General features: G+C 29.9%; 2 protein-coding genes and 1 long non-coding RNA gene across 3 annotated transcripts; 1 reads left to right on the top strand and 2 right to left on the bottom strand.

The window, feature by feature from the left end:
- Window positions 1-4,487: 4,487 nt before the first annotated feature.
- On the bottom strand, window positions 4,488-5,384 carry LOC114398344. Its single transcript, XR_003663582.1, has 2 exons — window positions 4,795-5,384; window positions 4,488-4,704 (listed from the first exon to the last, which is right to left on the bottom strand). It is a non-coding gene; the product is annotated as an uncharacterized LOC114398344 (long non-coding RNA).
- Window positions 5,385-5,439: 55 nt separating this feature from the next.
- On the bottom strand, window positions 5,440-6,877 carry LOC114398154. The gene is made up of 2 exons (XM_028360313.1): window positions 6,697-6,877; window positions 5,440-6,497 (listed from the first exon to the last, which is right to left on the bottom strand). Exon 2 carries the CDS (start codon window positions 6,355-6,357, stop codon window positions 5,785-5,787), a length of 573 nt encoding a protein of 190 aa, XP_028216114.1. The 5' UTR covers window positions 6,358-6,497; window positions 6,697-6,877; the 3' UTR covers window positions 5,440-5,784.
- A 13,516-nt stretch (window positions 6,878-20,393) lies between these two features.
- On the top strand, window positions 20,394-21,585 carry LOC114398007 (transcription repressor OFP16-like). Its single transcript, XM_028360112.1, has 2 exons — window positions 20,394-20,852; window positions 21,115-21,585. The coding sequence occupies exons 1-2, from the start codon at window positions 20,408-20,410 to the stop codon at window positions 21,456-21,458; spliced, it is 789 nt and encodes a 262-aa protein (XP_028215913.1). The 5' UTR covers window positions 20,394-20,407; the 3' UTR covers window positions 21,459-21,585.
- Window positions 21,586-21,889: the final 304 nt, after the last annotated feature.

Raw genomic sequence — 21,889 nt, 5'->3', positions numbered from 1 at the left:
TTTGGTTGCAAATAAAGTTGTTCATGAGGCAAAGGCAAAGAATAAGAGATGTCTTATTTTCAAGGTTGACTTCGAAAAGGCATATGATTTCGTGAGATGAGACTTCTTGGCTTACATATTGTATAGAATAAGATTTTGTACAAAGTGGATAGGATGCATTGGTGTTGTCTTCAATTCACATATGTGTTTGTTCTTGTGAATGGGAGCCCCATGAAGGAATTCATTGTTCAAAGAGGACTTAGACAAGGCGATATGTTGGCTCCTTTCCTCTTTTTGGTGGTTGTAGGGGGATTGAGTGGGTTGGTTAGATAGGCGAAAGGAAAAAATGTACTTTCTGATGTTGGGATTAGGAAAGGAAAGTTGAGGGTGTCTCTCTTGCAATATGTGGAGGACGACATGAGGGATACACTCATTTTGAAAGCTACACCTAGATACTTTGAATTAGCATTCAGGCTTAAGGTGAACTTTTCAAGAGTAGTTTGGTGGGCATTCATGTGAAACAATGGGAAGTGGAAAGACATGTTATGGTTTTGAATTGCATTATTGCTAGGAGTATTCCATTTGTCTATTTGGGACTACTGGTTGGAGCAGATGCAAAAAAGGTGTATACTTGGCAATCAGTGATTGACAAGATGAGGAGGAGGCTGACATCGTGGAAGAAGAGACACTTGCCTTTTGAAGAAATGATATGCTTGGTAAAATCTGTTCTCTCTTTATTATCTCTTTATTTTTTGTCTTGCTTTAGGGTACCCAAAAAGGTCCTTAGTATCCTCCATAGGATATAAAGAAATTTTTTGTGGGGTGCAAGAGGTGATGAAAATAAAGTATCTTGGGTGCATTGGAATGTTGTGTGTTCACCAACAGAAAAAGGAGGTTTAGGTATAAAAAAATTAGAAATTTTCAATAAATCTCTCTTAGGGAAATGGATGTGGAGATTTTTGAGTGAAAATGACAGCTTGTGGAGAGATGTGTTTCTAAAAAAATATAACATCAAGTGTGAGGATAGCCTTGTGGGAGGGTGTTATGGGAAAAAGGGTTCTCAATGGTGGTGTGACCTTACGGGGTATTGTGAGTTTGTGAGAATGGGTTACGGTGGTTTTCAAATAATCTTAGTAGAGTGGTGGGTGAGGGGGGTGAGGCGAGTTTTTGGAGTGCGAGATGGCTTAGTGTGGAGTGTCTTAGGTCTACGCTTAACCGTTTGTTTTTGAATTTGGAACAAAAAAGCCACAAGATTTCGGATATGGGTTATTGGTGTGAGGGGGTTTGGATTTGCAATTTGTCATGGAGGAGGGCATGGTTTCAATGGGTTGGAATATCATTTAAGATAAGGTGCCGGAACAACATGCTAAGGATGGTTGGACTTGAAAGTGTAATGTTAATAAAACCTATGTTGTTAGGGAGGTTTATTGTGGCTTACACGTTGAAGGAAGCACACAGCAGACAAAGTTCTACACTTTAGTATGGAAACTCCCTATTCCATCTAAATTCAAAGGTTTTGCTTGGCGAGTGGCACAATACAGGGTCCAAACAACGGACAATTTGCTAAAAAGGAATATCATTCCTGGTGGCTCGGACTCAAATTGTGTTTTTTGCAACTCTTGCTTGGAGACAGCCGAGCACCTTTTTCTTCCATTGCAAGTTTTCTGATTCACTGTGGTCTCAATGTTATCAATGGTGGGGAGACATTACAGCCTTAATTACCATCTGATTGCATTGGCCATTTTTGGACATTTGAGGAAGGGAGGCTAAGATGATATGATGGAGTGTATAGGCCTCGATCGTTTGAGCAATATGGAAGCAGCGGAACGATATTAGATTTAACCAAGGGCTGTGCTATTCTGAGGCAACTTTTGATGCATCACGGTACAGAGCCTGGACTTGGTGCAGGTCATATATGAAAGCTTTTGAGTACTCTATGTACGTGTGGTGCTTGAATCCTTCAAGCTGTATGGGAAATTCATTGGGTTTGTAGCTGGACGTGTAATGTTTGCAGGGGATGATCTGTCAAAATCTGAAAGTGTAGGGGGACATTATATATATATATATATATATATATATATATTGTATTATATGAAGGGTGTAGAAGGATAGACCATGTTGGTTTATTGTTGTCGGATCTATGTGTAAGGCAAACTTGTAACTCTTAATAATATAAATCCTTTTTGTTGTGAAAAAAAATATTTAATAAAAATAGCCTGTATTATATTGAACAACTTAATAACATTCAAAGCATTATTGAAATAATCCAATAATAAATAAATAAATGTCTATTTTTTATATCTGAAATAAATAACATTTAAAAAATTATTAAAACTTTCAATTTATCCTTTTTTATCTATATCACTAAATTGAATTTCAATATGTTTTGAATAATTTGTCAATGGTAAAATAATCTTTAGTCACAATTTAAATTGGTAACTGTAAATCTAAAATCTAATTTATATATTAAAAGATATTTTTTTATAAATTAGAATTAAAATATAAATTATATATTCAAAAATATTTATTTGTTAAAAATTTTAATCATATAATAATAAATATTTATCATGCATGTCTATTGCTCATCCTAAAATACTAATTTAGCAAGTTAGAAGGTCAAAACAAAAAAAATTAAAAAGGAATTTTAAATAAGAAGGTCATGTTTGTGGATTCTTAGAAAATTCTACTTGACTTGCCAGAGATTGTGTTCTTATAAATAACATCATTTTAATAAAAAAATATTTAATAAATACTAAATATTATATGCAAAAGGAAATATGAGCACTTGCGTGATGCTTAACATGCCAAAACAACACAGTCAGTCAAACGTTCCTATCTAATAATGGAGGTCACATTCTAGACCAACTTGACTAACAAGAAAACAAAAATATAATAAGTAATGTTATACGAAAGGATGTGAGAGATTGAAGAAATAATATGAATAGAAAAAGAAAAAAGAATTATACCTCCGTATAAATTTCCATTGTATGACTCACATAAGCAACCAACAACTAATATTATTGTATGCAAATGTTTGGGAAGGTCTCATGATATGTAATAATCCATCCTTATGATAAAAAAGTAAATATTCGTTTAAGGGAAAAATTCTTATTTTCATTTTTATGCAATCCCATGTTTTATGCATTTTTGAAGAGGGTAATCCATCTTATAAGCTTTTATTTTAATTATGCAAATTTCTTTAATCAATATTAAATTTAATAAATAATTAATTTTTTATTAAAATTATACTACCTTTTAATTGAATTTATTTTACAATAATGACAATAAAATTTGTACTTAAGACATCATATTTAACCTTTCACAGCTAAACTTACCTTTATAGTGTCTTGAATTAAAAAAATTTAATTCTTAAAGGTATAAATTTCAAACTTTATATATTTAATTTTTTTTTGCTGATTGATTTTTTTTTATTATTACTAATGAATTTTTTTAGGATATATTTTTACAATTATTTATTACAAGAAAAACTCGCTCAATATACGAAACAGTTGATGATTTAGTTAAAATAAATATTTTAGTTTGTGCAATGTACAAGAGTAAATTTTTATTTTTTTGTTATTAAAATTTATAATGAATAGATATTTTTGTATAATTATATTATAATTAAAATTTGTAAGTAATAAATATTTTTGAACATGCAAATCATATTTTGAATTTATGATAAATGATTTATATTGTGATACAAAATTATTTTTAATTATTGACCTTTTATTTAAATAATATTGAAATTCAATTTACAAATAAAGATAAAAAAAGATAAAGTAAAAGAGATAAAAAATTAAAAAAATCAAACATATAAATAAAAATAAAAGAAGAATGATTTGAAATAGTTGAGCATTTTTTTTGGATAGTTGTTAAATCAAATCAAGTTAAAATTAAAAACATATTTAGAAAGAATAAAAAATTTAAACAAAATGTGCAATATATAAGATCATAAAGAAACATGTGACTCAATGACAATGAAAAAACTCTAAAAAGTACTCATTAAAAAACCAATTCTATAGATATTTATATCAAGAAAAATTCTTAAAAACAGTGTTGTTAAAAATGAGAATTCGGGTTTATAATATATAGATGTTCATATTCTTCAAGACATTCTCCAAGAGAGAAAGACGACGATTGCCTCTCTATTCCCGAATCCCTGGAGACATGACAACACGGCCCACGAACAACTTGGCTATAAACTATTTCTAACTCAATTTTTTTTCACAACATTAATTTTACGTAAAATATGTCTAAATAAAAACTAAGGCTAATGCTATTTAATAGGACGCATACAAAATTTATCTAAGTAATAGTAAGAAGCAGGTTGCAAATTATGTCAAGTATGTCATTGTATTTCTCAATGTAAGTTGTCGCACACTGGGATTGAGAAGTACAAGACTAATAGTATGAGTTTCATAAGAAAATATAAAACTACTTCAAAATGCTGCTGTCATAGATTTGAAAAAAAAAACGAAATATAAATTAGTGAACAGTAACAGAAGTTCCACCAACTCATACTTCAGATAAAACATATCGATGATTTATTTCAGCAGACCATACAAGTTCCACCAGTTACAGAAACTCAAAAAGAAAGAAACACAAGTCAGGAACCACTAAGAGAGACTTCATGAAGTAAAACGGAATTGCACTCTAACTAGCATCCAAGAAGATCATGACCATATCTTTTGAACAAAACAGCCTCGGTACAGTTTCGCCTCCCTGATTCATAATGAAGCAATTTTCAGTAACTGCAGTTTATGGCATGAAAACAACAAAGCAGAAGCATGAGAGCATAAAGCAATATCTTACATCAATTCTGGCATAGTATGGTCAACACTCTCCTTCAAGGACAAGCCAGGTGAAGACTATGGAAAGAAGCATTAACCAAAGGCTAAAATGGAAAACATTGGGGGCTTGATAACAGGTTGTGTGACACAGATTAACCCTAAAAAACTAAAGCAGTCAGAACTTAGAAGCAAAAGATTATAACCAAACCCCTTCCAACTTTTCTTTGTAAAAAACCCGAAAAGATGGTGAAGGGACAAACTATGCCCTTTCAGAAGGCAACTCAGAAACGAAAACTTTACAGAGAGAGACAAGAGATAGCTTAAGAGAGAAGGAGGATCATTAACCAAAGTAGTAACTACAAACTAGTAAACAGTGGACCATCTACAAGACCAGAATAGAAGGATAATAGATTATGGTAATAACTTACAAGCAAAGAAAATTTGAAGGGAGGAAAAGGACCAAAGACTTGAGCTCTATAGGCTATTGTAAGTGCAAAGATTCTACAATCTACAGTATGTGCTAAGTTACTAGACTAAATTCTTCTGTGAGGAGAAGATACTATGAACTACTACCGATCATGAACTCTGTATTCATCTTGAATATATATATATATATATATATATATATATATATATATATATATATATATATATATATATATATATATATATATATTAACAACTTTCTTCACTATCATATCCAAGTCTATTCCATGCCACTCCAACCCGTTACCACACCATTCAGCTTCGCAACCATTCATCCATGTGACAAAACAAACCCTGCTCCCAAAAGAGCCTCACATTTCCATGATCTCCAACCATGGACCCACTACAGCCACCCCATCATCAACCACCATTGTCAAGGGCACCACCACCATACTGAAAGCTACACAAAACTAAAACTACATACTTTTATTTGGTCACTCTATGCACACCTAATCTAACACTAACCCAACTTCATAAACCAAAAGCACTTTCTTTTTATTTACAGGAGCCTCTTGCTCCTCCAGTCTCATTCATCATCCAAATTAAGATTAAGGATGCGACGCAGCGTGTTCGTCGCCGAATCAAAGAGACCATCTCTAGCACAAGGAGAATGCTCCCCGCGAGGGGAGGACGGCGCAGAGTTAGCACGTAACGGCATTTCAACTTCACGGCAAGAACCAGGGAGATCAAGTGACACACTCCTCTTAGGTCTCACTGAAAATTTCGGAATAGGCAACGAACTTGGCGGTGGAGAACTCGAGTATGTGGGCCCGGCCCAAAGTTCAGAGAGCAAAATGCCCCCATTAGGAACAACATTGAAACCCTTCTTCTCCTTTTTGTGGTTGATAGGAACCGGGGCGCTACTGGGGGTGGTTTTGCAACGGGTTTTGTTAGGGTTTGAAGGAGTTAACGGCGTTTTGGGGCGTTTGAGTGGGGTAGGTAGAACACCATATCCCGTTTGGAAACTTCTGCAATTTATGGCCCTAAAGTCTCTTGAATGTGAAGAGGAACCAAACTCAGCGTGACCTTGGGGTTTCGGCCTGGTGTAACATTGGTTCCTATGCTGCGCCACAACAACGAGTGTCTCCATTTGTAACATCAAACGATTCCGAGGATGTTTCGTACGAGGTTTCAGAAAATGAGTCCGAAAACCTAAACACAAAACGGTGCCGTTACGCGGTTAGCAACCCCAAGTGGATCGGATCAACCAGATCTCCCCCAGAAAGAAAAAATTGAAACCTGCACAAAATCAAAAGTTTCTAAGACGCTGCAAAATTATAATGAATAAACAGACAAATAGAAAAGAGAAAATATGAAAGCATGAAAAAAAAACAGACATGAACGCAAGAAAGAGGGTCGATCTTGAGAAAAATAAGAACATGCAGTGTTGGGTATTAATATTTGATTTTTTTATTCTGAAAAAGTATAAGGAAATTACCGATTAGTGCAGGAGAAAAAGCTTGTGATGGAACTGGTTGTCCTTCATTTCTTCGAGTTGGAGTTTGTTTGTTAGAAAGTGCCAGAGGAAAAAATAAAAATTAGAATAAAGAGGAAAGAGATGAAAAATAAGGTTTGAAGAGTGAGAGTGGAATATAATTGCAGTGTGGTGGATAACTGTGCCTATTTTTTAGAGTTATTTAGGAATATGACATTTTTATTCTTTTTCATTTCGTCACTCTGTAAGCGACGGATTATGTGTACGAATATGACATTTTAATTCTTTTCCATTTCGTCACTCTGTAACGGACGGATTATGTGTAAGGATCAGAATGGATAGTTCTATCTAAGATATCCTATGGTATCCGTTTTTATATCCGTTATTTAAAAAATACTCAGTACTCAATTTGATATCGTGCATGTAGTAATTTTAATTTTTATTTCTGTATTTTAATTTGATGTATTGCATGTAACAATTTTAATTTTAGTTATATATGCATCCGTGATACAAAGTTAATAAATCAATAAAAATATATTAATTAAAAATTTATTATAAGTAAATTAAAATTTACTCTTAACTAACTCAAACACAATATTAAAAATATTCACAAATAATACTATCTCTAGTTTTATATATAAAAAATAATTATCTAATTTATGATGATCAATATAAGTAATAAAATTAGTTAATTTGTCATAAATTTTAATTTTATTTTAATACTACTCACGATATTAAATAGTTTAAGAGATGGTTATTTTTCAAAAAATAATTTTTAACTAATAAATATACATTATTTTGTTGATAGTTCGATAAATATGTATCCACTTTTATGAAAAAAGATGTGCATATCATTAATAGACCTCTTAGTTAATTATGAGTAAAAAAAATTAATAATAAAGAAGTCTTATGTTTCTTATAATTAGGACCAAGAAAATGTATTTTATTTCTTATATACACGAGCACAAATAGTATTAAAAATAAGCAAACATAAAAATAATTCCTCCAAATTTAAGCCATAAATAAATAACATTAAAAATATAATCATCCAACATTACAAAAAGTCATTAAATAGGTATAAACTACACTATTGATTTAAAGCACCAAACAATACAAAATATCTATTCACAATTGGAAGTCAACAAAGTCATACATTTATACATAAAAGTAAATAGTAATTCAATATTTTTATATAGAATGTGAAGCAAATTTAACATAACATTGTTGAATTAGGATTCTTTATTCTATGTTAGATTGTTATTGTTAGTCATAAAATTAGAAAAATATGATATTTTTATTAAAAAAATATGTATAATATAAATTATTTACTTAAGCTTAACATATTTTCATTACATTAATATATAAAATATATGACATATATGTGCTGGGTTGAGTAGAGTGAGTGCTATATTACCCTACTTGTAAAAGAAAGTGTAGGTAAATACTTGTTCCATCCCAATCCCAATATGCGGTTAATTATCTTCCTTACTTGTGAATACTTTTGTGGATACCCGTAGGATCTAGATTCATTTTGTCATCCCTAAATTTATGTGATGTTACTTGGGTGTTTGTAGATTGGATTTGATTGGTGTTGAAGAAAAAAATTATCTAATTCAATCATTTTGGTTTTATTAATTTATCATCCAATTGATTTAGTTTAAACTTTTAATATGATATTGCCTGGTCTAATTTAAAATAGATTGAATTGGATTGATTTTCAATTTTAATCTTATTTTAACTTTTTTAGAAAATACTAAATAATAAGTAAGATATATAACAAAATAATTTAAAATATCAAATATTTTATTTATTTCATTATATAACTAATAATAGAATATTTAAACAGTTTAACTCAAATAATAAGTAAACATATATTAATTTTATATATTTTTATAAATAGATATAAGTTATATGATAATTTTATAAATCTATAAGAAATAAAAATAGAAATGAATAATATTATAAATTTATTAATGAATATATATATATATATATATATATATATATATATATATATATATATATATATATATATATATATATAAATTCAATTTGAATTGATTTCTAAAATCAAATCCAAAATCTGATCCAATAAAAAAAATGATTTTTGAGTTGTTCATTGATCAGTCTCGATTTTTGATTTTTTATCAGTTTTTATGTTGCGTGAGTATAGAGAAGATGTGACTTTTGTTAAATATATAATGGTATGTAGGACAATGACTTTGGTTTGCCAATAGTTTCCTTAACTTGCTTTAAATAATTAATATCTTCGGTCCCTTTTATAAGAAATAATTGTTTCACTATCACTTGTTTCTGATAAAAAGAATCATTTATTTCTTAAAAAAAGGATTAAAGATAGTATTTTAGGAAATCAAAATAATTAACATCTTCAATTGAAGAATTTTAAGATAAAAATGTAGTCACCTAGCAAGGAAGTAAAAATTTCTCTAGCTAAATTTCATTGTTTCTCTTGGTAGCCTTAACAAGTTGACTTTGAAATGGAAATTATCTTCACTGAGAAATCGAAATCCCACTAAATAATGTTACAAGTTAGTCAAGTTCTAGTTAGAGAAATTTTAGTGAAAAACAATGAAATTTCACATGATGTGGCTATTTTATCATATTCTTTGATAATGAGATAAGTTAATGAATTGTCAACATTGGTATTGCATCATTAATTAATGTTAATACTGTAGAGATTAAAACTAAAAATTTAAATTTCTACCGAGACTAAAAGAATTTTTTTAAAATGATTAAAACAAAAATAGTAATATTTTATAGAGACTAAATTGTTGAGAGTGCATTAAAACATGTGCTGCAACAGTATAAACGGATGCCCATGCACTTATTTGTCAAAGCAAGTTAAGAAACTTCTGTTACAAGTACTAGTTTTTTCTGGTAAGAGTACCCTTAATTTGTTCTTTTGTGGAACAAAAGTGTAAAAGTGGAACAAAAGTAGTATCAGTATTTCCGGTAAAAAAAATTGCACAATTATCTATTTTCTTTTAGTGACGAGTACAATTGTAGATTTGCTTTGTTGTTTTATTATTTAAGTATTAAAAATATTTTTTTTTTCTTCTTTCTCTATTTAGATGTGATATATCTTAATCAATTGAACTTTAAAAAATGAATTAAAACATAGACAATATGTAAAAAAGTATTTATAATGTGTTTCAAGTTTGAACTAGCTTCATTCATGATAAGAAATAATCAATTATTTTTATAGTAAAAATAAAGAAAAAAAATTATTTTTATTTTTCTCATGATATCACCATGATTTTGTAGGAGTAAAATTAATTTCTGTATGTTCTCTAAACACACTATTAATGTGTTAACGCGGTCAATGTTGTTACTTGATGGAGGTCACATTTTGAATCAATATAACTGATAGAAACTAGCAAGTTTGAGATTTTTTTCAATTTTTGTGTTGTTGTCAATTTTAGGAACTAATCAAATAATGTATTACAATTTAATGTAAATGAAAGTCGATAGAATAAATTATTTATAATATTAAAAAATATATAAAAAATGACTAAAGAATATTAATTAAAAGATCAAAATCATGCGTTAATTATAATAAATAAAAAGAAACAAAAGTACAACTGAATCTCATATTTAATACTTACATGTAAACAAGTACAAAATTGATATTGTACACCAAAAAAAGGTACAATAAATTGTTTCTATCTTTTTCTTTTTTTAACGAGAACTTGTCTCTATCTTGAATTCTTTAAAGAGAACATTCATCAACCTTTCCTATGTATATCAATCAGTATAAGAGTACCTAAAAAAATAAAATCAATCAGTATAAGAGAGGCATTACACAACCAATATGATAGCATAACGGATACCTCTAATCTATAAGTGATTTGGCTCTATTTAAGGGGTCCATTTCCTGAATATTTTGTAAATGATTTACGGTGACATTTTTCATTTTTGATCTTTTCAAAACTAACTATATCAAATCATGAACACTTAAAATATTAATATACAAACTATTTCTCATCTTATTCTGACTTATTTTCTTTGACGTTACATTATGGTGTTTAATATTTAGTGGTCTACATCAAAAGTATAGTGGAAGCTGATTAGATTTTATCTGCCAATTCAATTAATCTAACCCAATTTAATTATATTTTTGTGGGTTAGATTGGATTATTAAATTGAGTGACGAATTTGAAGTTTTGGACACAACCAAAATTTAATTTACATAAAATTAAATTACTAATATATAAATCTTGGACTAAACACATTCATTCTCAAGGTAATATATTATTTTGGAATTTATCTTTTTTTTTATTTATGTTAAGGTAATATATTATTTTATGAATAATACTGTAAGTATATATTTATGATTTTTTTGTTTATTATATGAATAATGCAATATTTTATGAATATTCGTTTATAAAAATATCCTTACTAATATGTAAAAAAAATGCTTACTATATTTGTGTTTGGGAATTTTTTCAAGACTTAAATAAGTGATAATTTGTTAATGGTCTAATTTGATAATGAACTCAATTCAATCCAATTAAATTTGGATTGAGTTGGAAAAAAAAATCCAACTCAATTAAATTTAATGGGATTGGATTGAAAAATAAATAAAATTTAAACTAATTGGGTCACTTACACACCTCCATCAAAGTCATTAGGTTGCCTTGTCTATTTACCACACTATTTTTTCTTCTCGACATGTTATTGTTATTTTTTTAGAACTCAATTTTTTTTTTGATAAATGCACAAGTGAATTAAGGCTAAATTTTCTTGCACTTCGAATTATTGTTTTCATGCATCATGCAACCTATTGTATTTTGAAAAATCCAATCTATAATATAAAATTGCATTTTGGATTGGACTTTTCAAAATACAACGAGAGCACATGAAGCAATAATTGGAAATGTAGGAAACAACAACCGTGAATTAAGTGAACATAAACCCTATTCTGGATTCATTACAAATTTTGATATTTGAAATGGTTAATCCAAAAGGTAAATTTTTTTTTGGAAAGGATGCATGAAACAATTTGGAGGTGCAGAAAGCACCAGCCCCTACTGAGTTTATGAGTAGGCTATGTACCAAAAAAACATAACATTTTCATCTTCTTTTTTTAGTAAATAAGCTAATTTATCGTCTCTCTCTCTCTCTCTCTCTCTCTTATTTGATTAAAGGAATAATTAAATCATATCATCTAAATTCAAAGGAATTAAAATGTTCTCTTATTAGATTGTGTTTTTTATTTCCTCAAGAAAATATATAAAATTTGAAAGAAAAAAACATCATTTATTGTGTTCGGATTAAACTAACGCTTTTAATTCAAACAATTTCTAAGAAGAAAAGGCTTAAAAGATAATTATTTATCCAAAAATAAATACTTATAGACCGTTTAAAAAGAAGAAAGTTTATTATATTTGGTACAGTGATTCTTTTCACCATTAATTAAAGTACTAAAAAAAATTGTTTTCTAATAATGTTTTCAAATAGGCTTGCATATATACGACCTGAATGGGTAGAGAGACTTGGATATATTTTCGAATCATAGCAAAAACTTTGATTGTGATCATCCAAATGTCTAATTTATTCTTGGAAGACATGACGGATGATATCATCATTTGGGGACCTTCTCATTCAGGGACCAACACTACCAAATCTGCCCACGAATGGTTTATGGAAGAGCCTAACGTTGACACTTAGCCTCTACAGAGCACTGGAACTGGGTCTGGAAGCTAAATCTCCCGGAGAACATTAAACACTCTTTGCTTGGCTTATTTGGAAGGCTCGTAATGCGGAGGTGTTTGAAGATCGTGTCTGGACAGTTTGGTATACAACTAGCCAGATCAATAAAACCCATGAATTTGCAGAAAACACCAGTGCAAAGAGCTTGGAAGCCTCCAATGGAAGATGCCATTAAAATCAACGTTGATGGAATACTCATGCAACCATCCTTAATAGCATCATCAAGCTAGTCAATCAATCATGGCAGATCTCTTTCTATCATACACTGCAAGAGGGTAACCAATGTGTGGACTGGTTGGCTAAGCAATGGTCTTCTTCTTCTTCTCTCTTTGTAATGTGGGAAACCTAGCCCCCACAACTGAGCCTCCTTCTTTTGGCTGATGCTATGGGGGTGACCTTCGTTAGGCAGTAGTTTCTTTGTACCTTTCTCAATGATTAAAAAAAAAAACTCCCCACCCTAAGAAAGTTAATTAGACCTTTGGTGCAAGACTTGGATCTTCATTGTTATCTCCCATAGCTTTCTTTTCCTTTATGCTCATCCCAAGGGCGGAGCATGAATTTTAGATTAGGGGACAATATAAAAAAAATTGTGACTTGAAAAAATATTTAAAATTTAATATACATGACATTTATAAAAGGTGATATGTAACTTATATTTATATAATAGGAAAAAAATTCATTAATTTACAGACCAAAAAAACTTTAAACATCAGTTTTTTCGTTATAAATTTTATTTGATAAAAAAATTAAATTATTAATATAAAATATTAAGTTATTTTGAAAAGTAACAATGATTTATAAATATTATTTTTTAAAATTTATTAAAATAATTATAACACTAATTTTGAATGTTAACTATTTATATATAATTAATTATATTCATGGTCAATAAATAGTAGTTTTCGTGTTCATATTTGTACATATGGAAGTTGTTCAGCACATTCTTAATAAACTAATATAATATCATATATATATATATATATATATATATATATATATATATATATATATATATATATATATATATATATATATATATATATATATATATATATATATGAACTTTTCGTTATTTTTTTTAATTCTTAGGAATCCAAGACAATTTTAGTTGTTCAACCAACTCACCCCGTGACTTTTGCTGTTTAATTACCCCAAATTAAAAGAGAAGTTTTAACTGGATGATATGAAGTATGAATGGATGGTAACGTTTAGATTGAACAGGATTAGATCTTGGACGCAAAATGAAGCAAAATTAAATATCCGTCCAAGAACTCTATACCAAGCAAAACTTCCCCACCACGTGCTTGCTGTGAAGACCTCTGATAGTTATAAAGGTAGTTGGACCATCCTTTTTCCTTCAACCAGATGATATTTCCCTTCTTTAAATTCCCCATTTACATACTACTGATCCACCCCTGAAGGCAAAAATCGTCGGAGTTATTAGAGAAATTTGATTGGTTCAAACTTTTAAATTATTATATATATTATATAACTTTAAAGAAAAAATGGTATACATTGACACTGTATAAATTTTTTTATACAATTATCTAATTACAACTATCAAATATGATAAATTTATTAATTTTTAAAATAATTATCTTAAAATAATTAAAATGATAATATATAATTCAATAACACTATAAAATTATCAATACATTGCCATTAAATTCTACCTTCAATATGTATTTATTTATTCATCGTGCGAGTGCACAAATAAATATAAAATGGGAGGTTCCATTCGAGATTTTTAATATATAATTTTGAAAGGAAAATGAATACGAATCTCTTTTTTAATCGTTTTTGGGAATACAGATAGGACAACGGCTTTATAGTCAACAAATTCTATGGTTTTGCATGTGTTCTATTAGAGGCCGCAGGGACAAACTGAAGATTATTTCGTTGGTCCATATCTTTTTGCATGAGAGTAAAATTTGAAATTGATTAATAATTAATAATATATGCTTCAAGAGAATGAAATATACGTGTTAGAAGTTAGCTCCTTGGCAATTTCTTATCCTCGTGGTTAAGCAAGGTGTCTTTCGCTGTTTCCCATCCAGTGATGAAAACAGTGATAAGTACATTAATAATGGAATATTGAAGTAGGGGTCACATTTTCGTGTTGCCGAAATTGCTGGAAAATGCGCGCTACAAGCCATGATGAGCATAGGAACATGGATTTACTCGTTTTCAACGCAAAAAACACACAGGAGCATACAATGTTCTATACTGCATGAACTCGCCATGCCAGGCCAAGCCATGATATATAACCATAAATAGGAACATGGACAAGATAATAACGGATTTGTGACCACCATCCAAGAATTCCTTCTCAGTAGATTTTTTTTTTAATTTTGAAAGGAACAAAAATCCAAGAAACACTAAAAGAAAATCATGTAGCGGGCAAATCCGTTATATGTAAATTTTTTAATGTTTTGGAACAAGAAGACCACCACGAGGGTTAGGATGAGAAATAAATATTGAACCAATAGACACACGTAATAATTATTTCTAATGAATATAAGTTTCTACTTATTTACGAAGGGGTTGAATTTATTAGTGGAATGAAATAGTCTACCTCAACGTACGTAAGTTAACTAATGTTCGGATTTCTATTGTGGAAAATATTTATATTTAATACCCAATAGTTGAATAAGATCGTCTTCGATCCAAAGATACTTTCTTCTTTTTTAATTATCGAATTTTTGTTCTTATATTATTTGTAAAGTTGTTGAAGATCACATGAATTTTTCTTTTATCAATTATATTTTTATTTTTTTAATCTTTAATTAATTTACATATGTATTTATTGTAAAATAGAAAGAAAAGGAATAAAATGAAAAATCATACAACTATTTTATTAGAATAAAAAAATCTATTACCTTTCTTAAAATTATTAGATGATTATTCTATTTATCTCTTTTTATCTAATTAATTAATGCGTTTTTACTTAAATAAAGATATTTTGCATTCTATACAAAGAGACAAAGTTAATGAGAGAGAAAGTTCTCACTATTTATTTCTCATATGCATGTGAGAGAGAGCTCAAGTAATTTCTTTATATTTGTTGTTGATTGACTAGAAAAAATATTGAGTAATTAAGGGCATTTATGTACTAAACAATTTAAAGGAAAACTTATTTTTTTATTCATAAGAATTAAAAGTAGTATTAGAAAATAGATAATAATTCACACATTTGTTCAACCAACTTACTTGACAAAGGAAATTTTTTATTGGGGAGAGTATTTTATATTTCATATTTTAAAAAAGATTTAAATATTTATTGAACTAAATACATGTTGAACTTGTCTAATTAATGGAGTTTTAATTTGTTTTGGTTAAATTTTTTTTTTTTGTTTTTATAGCATTGGTTAAATTCTTATTACAGTGAACTCTGATGTTTTTGTTACATTTGTTCTTGGTTAAGTTAATTCTGATATTAAAATAGCTTTCATTATTTTACTAGCATTAAAAGGGAAATACGTTTTACCCTATTTGAGCCCCAATTTGAGTTTTTTACCCTATCCTTCATGCATGTTTATCAGAAAACCACATGGTCAGATCGAAGAAAATTTAGTTCGTCTATCTCTTGCATCTCTGTTTTTTATCAAGAGTAAAAGTGCAATTGATTACACAACGACATATCCTCCATAGGAACAAAACATAATTGTTAGAAGTTAGCTCTTTGGCATTTTCTTTTCCTTGTGATTCAGCAATGTGTCGCTCGGTGATTTATGTTGTTTCCAATCGAGTTAAGACTTTTTGGTACACGGACATTGATTAATAATGGAATATTGAAGTACGGGACTCTCTTAGTTATACTGAAATTGCAGGCTCACGCCAAGACAAGCTAATCGGCGCTAGTCACAGAAACATGGACAAGATAATAACGAATTTGTGATCATCATATAAGAGAGATTTACGTTAATGGTTCATGATCAGAAGCAAATATCAAACCTTAATTTAAAATTTTAAAACTCTAGTTTATATTTTTTTTTTCACTCCTATGATGCTTAATTTTTTTATTTTTATTCTATGTATAATTTCGTCTCATACTTATATTCTAACAATCTTCTCCTTAATTATAAATGTCTTTTCACATGTTAATTTTCCTTTCGAGCAAAACTCTTACATAAGTAGGAATTGGAAAATTGAAAATAATACAAATAAAAAAAAAATTTACAAATCTGAATCTTAAGATTTTAAATTAAAATATAATCTTTAATTTATTTATATAATTATTCATGATTTCATTGGTATAATTTTTTTTGTATTTACTCCATCAGACACGCAACAATAATAATTTTCTTGAGTTCCAATGAGATTGGCATAGAGGATATTTACGGTTCATATATTAAAAAAATTCAACATCTTTAGGATATATATAATGATAATTAAGATACATGACGCAAGTATGTGGTTAAATTTGTATGCAAGCGGCATGCCTTCTAAGTTCTCTGTCTTGTACAGTAAAATAGAAGTGGTTGGAAGGGAGAGCACCCATAGGACACGTCCTCATTGTGATATCTTGCATGAATCATGAAATGATAGCCGTCTGATACATCATTTTCCTGTGCGATTATTTCAAACTGAAGTGGACCAACTATGAGTATGCCAGTTCATCGTAAATTTGTCTTGTACTATTTGGAACCTTCTTTTATTTAGTGGATTTTATTTCCATGTGTGTATATATATAGTTAATATAATTCAAATTTACTGTGACACATGAAGGCTCATTACAATTATATGCTTTGTGCTTTGCTTTTATTTGATACCTTCTTATCTAACCATTCCCCATGTGCAACTTTGCTTTTATCTCAAACAGGATATATTTGATATCGGAACTGTTTAACTATATACGCGCTGTGCCGTAAAGAAAATTTTCATTCTCCATGTCATGCATATATATTACCTAAACTTTTTAATTATGAAGACTTGCTATAGAATTTATGATAGAAAAATATTCATGGACACCTTGTGCTAAACTACATCAACAGATAGAAAGAGAGGAAAATATAAGAGTGATAGGTAATATGATGTGATAAGAGAAAAAGTTAAAAAAAATAAACCTAGTGTTAATTGCATGTGTATATTGTGTAAGTGTGATCATATATATTTCATATATCATTAATCTTTATGATAAATCACCATACAGGAAAATATAAACTATTTTTTATAATACTTTTTTAAATTAAAAATATAGAGGGTACTTCAACTTAAACAATTAGCAAATTAGATCACAATTTAAATAAATCGCCACAAATATTAAACAAAATTAATACATCAATCTAAAAATAAAATCCAAACCTTCTGAATAAATAAGTACTGTGACAACTAAGATCAGATCTAAATTTAGTTAAATCCATTAAAGAAATAAAATCAAATCCATTTGGAAAAATACTAGAAAAGTTTGAGAGACCGATCGAAATTAGAGACAGACAATATTCCGTCTCTAGAAGAGAGCAAGACAGGCGAATTCAGCTGGTAGAGACGAAACAAAATTTGTAGTATAGAAACAATATTCAGAGACGGATAGGCCGTCTCTATGATGTTGTGTTCTGTTGCATGAGGGCTATTTTGTCTACCATGCCTATTCTTGGAAACATTAGATTTACGTACAAAACATGTTTGACCTATGCTCATCAATCTTCACCATTTGACCTATGGTCTTCTCAATCTTGAAAAAAATGTTTATTCTAAAGTTTAATTGGTAAACCTGAAATTTGAATCTAAACACAGGAACCCAATGAAAATCGTTATCGAAAGGAAAAGAAATCACAATATCCATAATTGCACCATCATGTTGAGCTCAACAATCATCCTTAATCCTTTAGTAAGCACATGATATACATCATTCATTTCTTGAAAACAAAATAAAAAATAACCATTTGCATGACTTCCACATTTTGGTTAATAGGTTCTGCATAAACCTTAATCCAAAACGTTTCCCCAACAAAACTTTACAATGGCAAAATGGTTTTGTGGTTCATATGCATTTTTCCTTTCATCTATGGCCACCTTAATCTTTGGCCATGACAAGTTAGCTGCATCTTCTTCTTAGCCTTCAGGAATTGGTTTTTTGAAACTCTCATTCTCCTTTTTGCTCATCAAACCACACCAAGTCGTATATGACTTGTATTATGGTCCACAACTGACTTCCAAGTACATATGTATCTTTATATGAAATGGCCTTTGCGTTGCATAGCGTCACTTGCCGCTGTTTTAAATAAATCCTTTTGCTCAACTTTAATTAAAGAAGTGTTTGAAGCATTTTCCAACATTGTTGTTGTGTTATTCTCCATCTTTTTATTCCTAACCTCAACTCAACCATCATTCACCTTGGCCTTTTTTGTACTCCTCTTCAGTTGTTGTTCTTCCTCTAGCGAGAATTCTTGGAAAACCCTGGCAAATGGAGACTTAGTTGGCATTCTAATATAATGTAGATGTTAGCAACCATAAATTGAACATTTTAAGTTCTCCAACCAATATGGTTCATCAACATATTGAAGATGATAAATTACTAAATCCTCCCTTATTTTGAGTCCAGTAAAATTTTCAATATGAAAACACTTCTGATTTAATATAATTACTACATCCTTAATTCTCCACAATAAGGAATAAAGAAAAAGAAAAAAAAATAGAATCTCTTAATCTAAGCCTTTTTTAAATCTAAATTCTTTTTATAGGGTTCCCTATTAACAAGGATATATATAAACTTGTAAAAAAAAATCCACTCACGACCTTTACTTAAAAACCAAGCATCTTATGATATAAAAAATCTCAATTCATTGAGCGACATCAAAATAAGACTAATATCATTTTCAGCCAATTGTACTATCCAATAAGAGAAAGTAAGAGACATAAAGAAATTTTAAGAAATTCTTCAAATTACAAAGTGTACTGTAGTCCTATTTTGAAGTACTTTATCATATCAACTAACATATTTAGACAGAATTTTATTCGAATTTATAATATTATAATTAATTTTAAAGGTCTTTTAATATTATTCTTCAATTCAAATTCAAATTCATGATTTAGTTTGGCACAACTTATCCTTGAAGGAAACATTTTTCTAATTGACCTAATTAGAACTTTTGACTTCTTGATGAGATCCTAAGTATTTTTACAAACTTTAATTCTTTAGATTAATTGTGAAATTAATTTTTGATCCAAAATTAAATCATACTTAAAAATTTTTATTTTTCTCTAAAAATATATTATATAAGAATCAAATATGTGTCATCTTTCACAAATTTTACATGTGTTATTAACTTTGATATATACATTGAGTTTAGTAATATATTGCTTAAAATTTCATATTGATATTCTTTATAATAAATATTTGCATTAATTATTAAGACAAAGTGTAACTAAATAACAAAGTAAAACCATCTTAAATAACAGCATTTAATTAAATTTTATCTTAATAAATGAAGAGTGACTTATCCCCCTTTTCTCGTGTCTCTTTCCTCTCTAGAAAGTAGAGAGACAAAATCTGTTGAGGCCGTGCAGTTACGCGCCTCAGACGAAATCATCGAAGACACGACAGTGGGTCCAATTTTAGTACAGTGTTCTACGCTGTCCCGTCACCGTTGAAATCGTACGAACCCAAAAACCCACCGAACCCCTTCTCTGTCCATACATCTTTTTCTTTTCAGAAAAAGAAAAAAATTCAATTCATGCGTGCGCTAAATTTTTTATCTCATACAAAACACTTCACACAACACAACTAGTATATATATATATATATATTGAAAAATGCACCATCATTTTTCATTTTTTCTTACATGTAGAGAAACTTGAAAAAAACTTATAAGTAAAATAAGATTTATGATGTAATAAAAAAAATTAAAGTTACTAATAAGATATTTAATATATATATATATATATATATATATATATATATATATATATATATATATATATATATATATATATATATATAACCACCAAGCACATAGCTTCCTTCTTCACATAACCAACTATGCCATACACAAACACGCCGCGAACAAGAAAAAGAAACAACCTTAGCCGCTTCAACCTGAACTTATGTTTCTCCAATTCCATGCAACCGTTCACACCCAAATCTCCTCCGACAATCCCCACCGCCACTTCCTCGACCGTTGATCACAATCACAACCGTCCATCACCAGCCGCCATGTCATCAACCCCGAACTTTGACAATGATCGCAGTACCGTGACCCCACAAAACCCATTTCCGAGCCTTGGACCCGAACCCGAACCTGCCGACCTAGCCACCGCTTTTGCCTCCCAACGTTTCTTCTTCACCTCCCCCGGCCGCTCCAACTCCATCATCGAATCCGCCAACACCACCGACGCCGACTGTTTTACCACATCCTCATCCTCGCTGTCACCGGTGCCGGCAGACGAATCCGCCACCATCGACAAAATACAGGACCAACTCAAGAGTAAAATTACTAAAAACTCAAATTTTACATTTATTAAAAAATACTTATTATTAATTTTAGATTTACTATTTTTATTATAATTCTATCACAAATCGTAGAATTTTTAAAATAATTTTTTAAAGTTGATAAATTTGTTATATATGAAAATTTATAATCAGATGATTATGTAAAAATACTATAAACCGTTAGTATATAACTTTTTTGACATTATTTTTTTAAATAAAAATGCTTACAATTTTTTCCTTCAAAAAATTTGTTTTAGGTCTCATTCTTGGTTTGTCCAGTTCTGACGAGAGCGAAGCAAAGGCGTTATTGGACCGCAGCGTTGCGGTAAGAAAGTACTCGCCGGACCCTTACGCGGACTTCCGGCAGTCGATGGAGGAGATGGTGGCGGCGCGTCCCGAGTTGATGGACGTGGCGGCCAAATGGCGCGAGCTGCACGAGCTTCTTCTTTGCTATCTTGCGCTCAACCCGAAGAGCACGCACAAGTTCATTCTCCGTGCTTTTTCTGATTTTCTCCTCAGCCTCATATCGCGTTCTTATTTGCCGCCGCAGGATCCCGGTTCCGGTGACATCGCCGGCGACGGTGGTGGATGCTTGAGTTAGATAACTATTGAGAATTTGTATGTGCATCTGTAAGTTGAAAACTTAACGTAGGTGCCAGACAGTGACTATTTTTTGGTAATTCAGACAGTGATTAATTAATTAGTGGTATAATCAACATTATTTTTCATAAGAGTTACTATTATAAAGGTTTTTTGCATTATTTTGGATTAGCACTAATGATTAATTTCTTCCGCACAGAAGTTTACTTTGATTAATTAATGTGCTGCTTCACAATTTTTGTTGTTTAGTTTACTTATTTACTCTACTAATTAGCATTTACCAGGGAACAGTAGGAAGTGACGTCTTTGATTTTTCTTGTTTTTTGTTTGTTAAGGTGTGGGGAATCTGGAATGGGAAACCTGAACCCGATCCCAAAGTTGGTCCCTGTTGCCATGCGATATAATATTATATTCTTGTACTATTTTTTTTCG

The sequence above is a fragment of the Glycine soja genome, chromosome 19 (assembly GCF_004193775.1).
Source record: "Glycine soja cultivar W05 chromosome 19, ASM419377v2, whole genome shotgun sequence".
Taxonomy (NCBI): domain Eukaryota; kingdom Viridiplantae; phylum Streptophyta; class Magnoliopsida; order Fabales; family Fabaceae; genus Glycine; species Glycine soja.
The sequence above is the reverse complement of the archived record's forward strand: the minus strand, read 5'-3'. Positions and strand labels throughout refer to the sequence as shown.